This window comes from Penaeus japonicus, unplaced genomic scaffold (genome assembly GCF_977035675.1).
Source record: "Penaeus japonicus unplaced genomic scaffold, GWHDUDI00000001_assembly GWHDUDI00000018, whole genome shotgun sequence".
In the NCBI taxonomy this organism is placed as follows: domain Eukaryota; kingdom Metazoa; phylum Arthropoda; class Malacostraca; order Decapoda; family Penaeidae; genus Penaeus; species Penaeus japonicus.
Genome location: NW_028234420.1, coordinates 38,905,034 through 38,910,033, shown reverse-complemented (window position 1 = coordinate 38,910,033; position 5,000 = coordinate 38,905,034). Strand labels below are relative to the sequence as shown.

The 5,000-nt window shown below is 35.1% G+C and overlaps 1 protein-coding gene across 1 annotated transcript in view; it reads right to left on the bottom strand.

Annotated features, from left to right (window-relative positions):
- LOC122257507 (uncharacterized) overlaps positions 1 to 5,000 on the bottom strand; it is a 315,066-nt gene that overhangs the window by 212,808 nt on the left and 97,258 nt on the right. The window contains exon 2 of the mRNA XM_086546941.1: positions 4,113 to 4,321. Within this exon, the coding sequence (XP_086403067.1) occupies positions 4,113 to 4,321 (209 nt within the window). The remainder of the gene's footprint in view (positions 1 to 4,112; positions 4,322 to 5,000) is intronic.

Below are 5,000 nucleotides of genomic sequence, written 5' to 3'. Positions count from 1 at the left end.
CTCCCGAAATTGGAGTGGCTTCCGAAGACATACTAATTAGTTCTCCCTGGAATCAACTTTAAACTTTCGATAATCCCCCGGCGCAAGTTCGCCCGCGATTTTCCACTCTAAATAAGTTGAGAGTTGTCCTCCTCTTTCCCTTTCCCTCCGTGCTGGAAGGCCTAGTGGGTAGCCCTCTCGGTCCGTGTCTTGGCTTGTGCTTGTGCTTTTCTAGGCCTATGTGGTGGGTTGGTGCGGGTTTTAGTGTATGTATATATGAGGGGGTATGTGGACGGCATGTGGTCAGGGACGGATGTATGTGATTTCTGACGCGGAAGAAGGTGTGTGTATGTTTATGTTGGTTTGTATGCAGGTTCACACATACAAACACTCAAGATACATACGCATACAAACACACACGCACACACACTACACATAGACACTCACACACACACACACACACAAACACTTAGTACCAAAGACGCACACACACAGACACACACACACACACACACATACACACACACACAAACACACACATACACACACACACACACACACACACACACACACACACAGAGAGAGAGAGAGAGAGAGAGAGAGAGAGAGAGAGAGAGAGAGAGAGAGAGAGAGAGAGAGAAAGAACGAGGAGAGAAAGAACGAGAGAGAGAGAGAGAGAGAGAGAGAGAGAGAGAGAGAGAGAGAGAGCGACAGAGAGAGAGAGAGAAAGTCAGAAGAGAAAGTCAAAAGAGAGAAAGAGAGAGAGAGAGAAAATAGAGAAAAGAGAGAGAGAAGAGACGAGAGACAAGAGAGAGAAGAGACGAGAGACGAGAGAGAAAAGAGAGAGAGAAAGAAAGAGAGAGAAAGAAGAGAGAAAAGTCAAGACAGAGACAGAGGAGAAAGAGAAAAAGAGCGAGAGAAAAAGAGAGTGAGTGAGAGAGAGAGAGAGAGAGAAAGTCAGAAGAGAAAGTAAAAAGAAAGAAAGAGAGAGAAAGTCAAAAGAGAGAGAGTGAGAGAGACAGAGAGAAAGAAAATGAGAGACAGAGACAGAGACAGAGAGAAAGAAAGTGTGTGTGTGTGAGAGAGAGAGAGACAGAGACAGAGAGAAAGTGAGACAGAGACAGAGAGAGAGAGCGAGCGAGAGGCAACCAACTCACACACGAATTCACCCAAATCTAAAGAGACGCTCGTGAGCACCTCCTACCTGGAACCCCGTGGAAACAAGCCGAGAAATAGTCGTTCTGCAGATGTGATGGAACGTGCATTGTTTTTTACGACATTGTTGACGGGGTTATTACACAGTGTATCTCTTTTTTTTCTTTTTTTTTGGCTTTTGTTTCATTTATCTTTTTTTTTTTGTCCAGTTTTCTTTTTCCCTTTTTTTCTCTTTATTTGTGTCTTTGTTGGGTTGTTGTTGTTGTTTTATCATGTGTATGGGTGTGTGTGTGTTTGTTATTGTTTGTTACGTATCTGTTACGTGTGTATGCTTTTTTTTTTTTTTTGTCTGTCTTTCAGTTCCCCTCCGCCACCTCATTCTCTCTCTCTCTCTCTTTCTCTCTCTCTCTCTCTCTCTCTCTCTCTCTCTCTCTCTCTCTCTCTCTCTCCATCCCCCCCCCTCTCTCTCTCTCTCCATCCCCCCCCCTCCTCTCTCTTTCTCTCTCTCTCTCCTTCATCGTATGGTTGTCAATATCAAACCATGATCATCTAAATAAAACATGGTCACAAAGACGAGCCACACGAGGTCAAACGAGGTCAGACAAAGTGACAAGCGAGGTGACTCATATCGTGGAAGGTGCCAGATGTAGGATGGTCAACGAAAATTTTAATCGTATCTTCAATTTGGTTGATTTTAGTTCCTAACTGAAATCAAACAAATTGAAAACATTATTAAAATGTAGGATGATAATTTAAATTTTAATCACGTTTTCAATTTGGTTGATTTTCGTTACGAACTAAAATCAACCAAATTGAAAACAAGGTAAAAATTTCCCTTTATCATCCTACATCTGACACCTTCCCTTTTGATGATAAAAATGGTAGAAATGATGATGGTAATAATGATAATGGTGATAATGATAATTATAAAAATGGTAGAAATGATGGTAATAATGATAATGGTGATAATGATAATGATGATAAGAGTGTCAATGATAATGACAAGGGTGGTAATGACACAGAATTGTAATGATGATGATGGTTATTACATAATATTGCGATGATAATGATAATGGTAATGACAATGATATTAAAGTTAATAGCAATAAAAGCTATAATGATAATGTTAATATTGATGATGATAATAGTTACAACAATTATAACAATAAAGATAATGACTTTCATAACACCAAAAGAAATTATAAGAATAATGATGATAGTGACACAAAATAATGATAATAGCTAATAATGATAACTATGATAATGACAGGTTATTAATTCTAAAAAAATATGATAATGATGATGGTAATCATAAAATAGAATATATTAATAACAACAACATGATAATATTGACAACGGTAATAATGGTGCAATGGTAATGATGTTAGTAATTAAGATAATGATAATAGCAATGGTGATAATCATGATAATGAAAATTATAATCATGAAAATGATGATAATAATGTTATGATTATAATACTAATAACGCTATAATAATGCTAATAAAAATATCAATGATGATAAGAATGATAGCAATAATACTGATAATATCATGATTATTATAGTTATAAGGAAAATAAAAATCATGATAATATCAATAACAATCATGATGATAATAATAAAGATAATATTAATGGTAATAATGATAATGCTAACACAAATGGGAATAAGGATATCAGTACAAAATCATGATAATGATAATAATAATGAATGTAATAGTGATAATGATGCTAAGGATAATAATGATAATATCAATAATTGTAATAAACAGGATAACAATAATGGTAATATTAGTAATAACGAAGATGATTATAACGATGATAATGATAATCATAAGGTTTATAGTAACAACAATTATAATGACACCTACAACAACAATAGCAATAACAACAATAATGATAAAAAAATAATAAAATAATGATAATGATAATAACTATGATGATGATGATAATGGAAATCAAAATAATGATACAATAATCTTGATGATATTGGAGTGATAATAATGTCATAAGTAAGGATAACAGTAACGATAATGATATGTTTGATAACGTTACAACAAAACAAACAAACACAACAACAACACCTGTTCTCTATTTATGTTATACACAACTCCGTCTACCATCTTTACACAACCTTTAATTAACATTCAGTAAAACATTCAGTACACATTTCGAACCTTCACTCCATCTATGTAAAAAAAATAAAAAAATAAAAAAAAAAAATAAATAAAAAAAAAACTATTTTTTCTAATTCACAGTTTCTCAGTGAGAAACGCCAGAAACTTTGGAAAGAGGTTTAACACACGTTTGCTCAAGCACAATGCTTTTAGTTTTTGTAGATCCCAAAGTAAAGAGACTGCATGAACACACACAAAGCGTGGAATAAATGACATTTTTTTTTTTTTTTTTTTTTTTTACTCCAAAGCCTTCTATTGTGTGTACAAGCGACGGTATGTTTTGCTGGGACAGAAAACACAGTCTGTATGATAACGTTTGTCTTTCTTTTTCGCTTTTTTTTTCTTTTTCTTTAAATAGTTTGAGAAAGGAAACGGATGATAGGTAATTGATTAGATTGAAAACAAAGTGGATGAGTATCTTGATATTGATGTTATCACAAGTACGATTAATCGATCAACTAATAATATCAAGTTATGTATATTATCTAAGAGAGGGAGTGTGTGAGAGAGAGAGAAAGAGAGAAAGAGAGAGAGACAGAGAGAGAGAGAGAGAGAGAGAGAGAGAGAGAGAGAGAGAGAGAGAGAGAGAGAGAGAGAGAGAGAAAGAGAGAGAGACAGAAAGAGAGAGAAAGAGAGAGAGCAGTAGAACTTCGAAGAAGCAAAAAAAAAAAAAAAAAAAAAAAAAAAAAAAGAAGGAAGAGGAAGTGGTCGAGGAAACGGGAAGAAAGAGCATATTAAAAAAAAAAAAAAAAAAAAAAGGAAAGGAAGAAGGAAAAAACACACAGGCAGAGCTCCTACTAACCTTCACAGAGAACTTATGGCTTGGCCCTATGTAAACGGGACGGATTCGCTCAGTAGGAACGTATCTGTAGAACTCCGTGCGGTTATGGTACCACTTGAGCGAGTAAAGCCTCGTTGCCCGCAGGTCATAAGAGCAGCTCAAGGTGGCCTGACCTCCTGCAAAGGCGTACAAGGGCACGTCCACGCCACGTAGGATGTCACCGGCCGCATCTGGAGGAGGAAGGAGGAGAAGAAAGGGGAAAGTGAGATGAGGGGATACGAGGGTGTTGAATTTTTGAATTTTGGATGTTTTCTTTTTCTTGAAAGGGTTAGTGTGGTTATCTTTTTTGTTATCTTATATATATATATAGTTTTTTTTTCTTTTTTTTTCTTTTTTTTTGGGGGGGGTGTATTCGTTATGGATTACACGTTGTTGTTCGTTGATCTTTCAAAATTCGTTTTCCTGTTAGAAAAAAAATGGAAATATGAAAAAAATACAAAAAAATCGGCAAAAATTTATAAAATATAAAAAAAATAATTTAAAATTCACCTGGGGAAATTCTGCCCTGAAAAAAAGAAAAAGAAAATGACCTGTTCTGACTAAACAAATATTTTCTCACCTTCAGATCTATTAATCATGCTTAGAACACTCGTTTCTAACAAGAATTTCTGACATATCCCACGCTGAATAGAAGGTTGACAAGTATATCAACATTATATCAACATTCCTCCTCTTTCATTATGATGTTGAAGATATTGACGGTTTATGATGATATTGATGATGATGATAATGATATTGATGATGATGATGATAGTGATGATGATGATGATAGTGAGTGTGATGGGGATGATGGTGATGATAGGGGAAAGTGAGGTGATGATGATGATTATGATATTGATGATAATGATA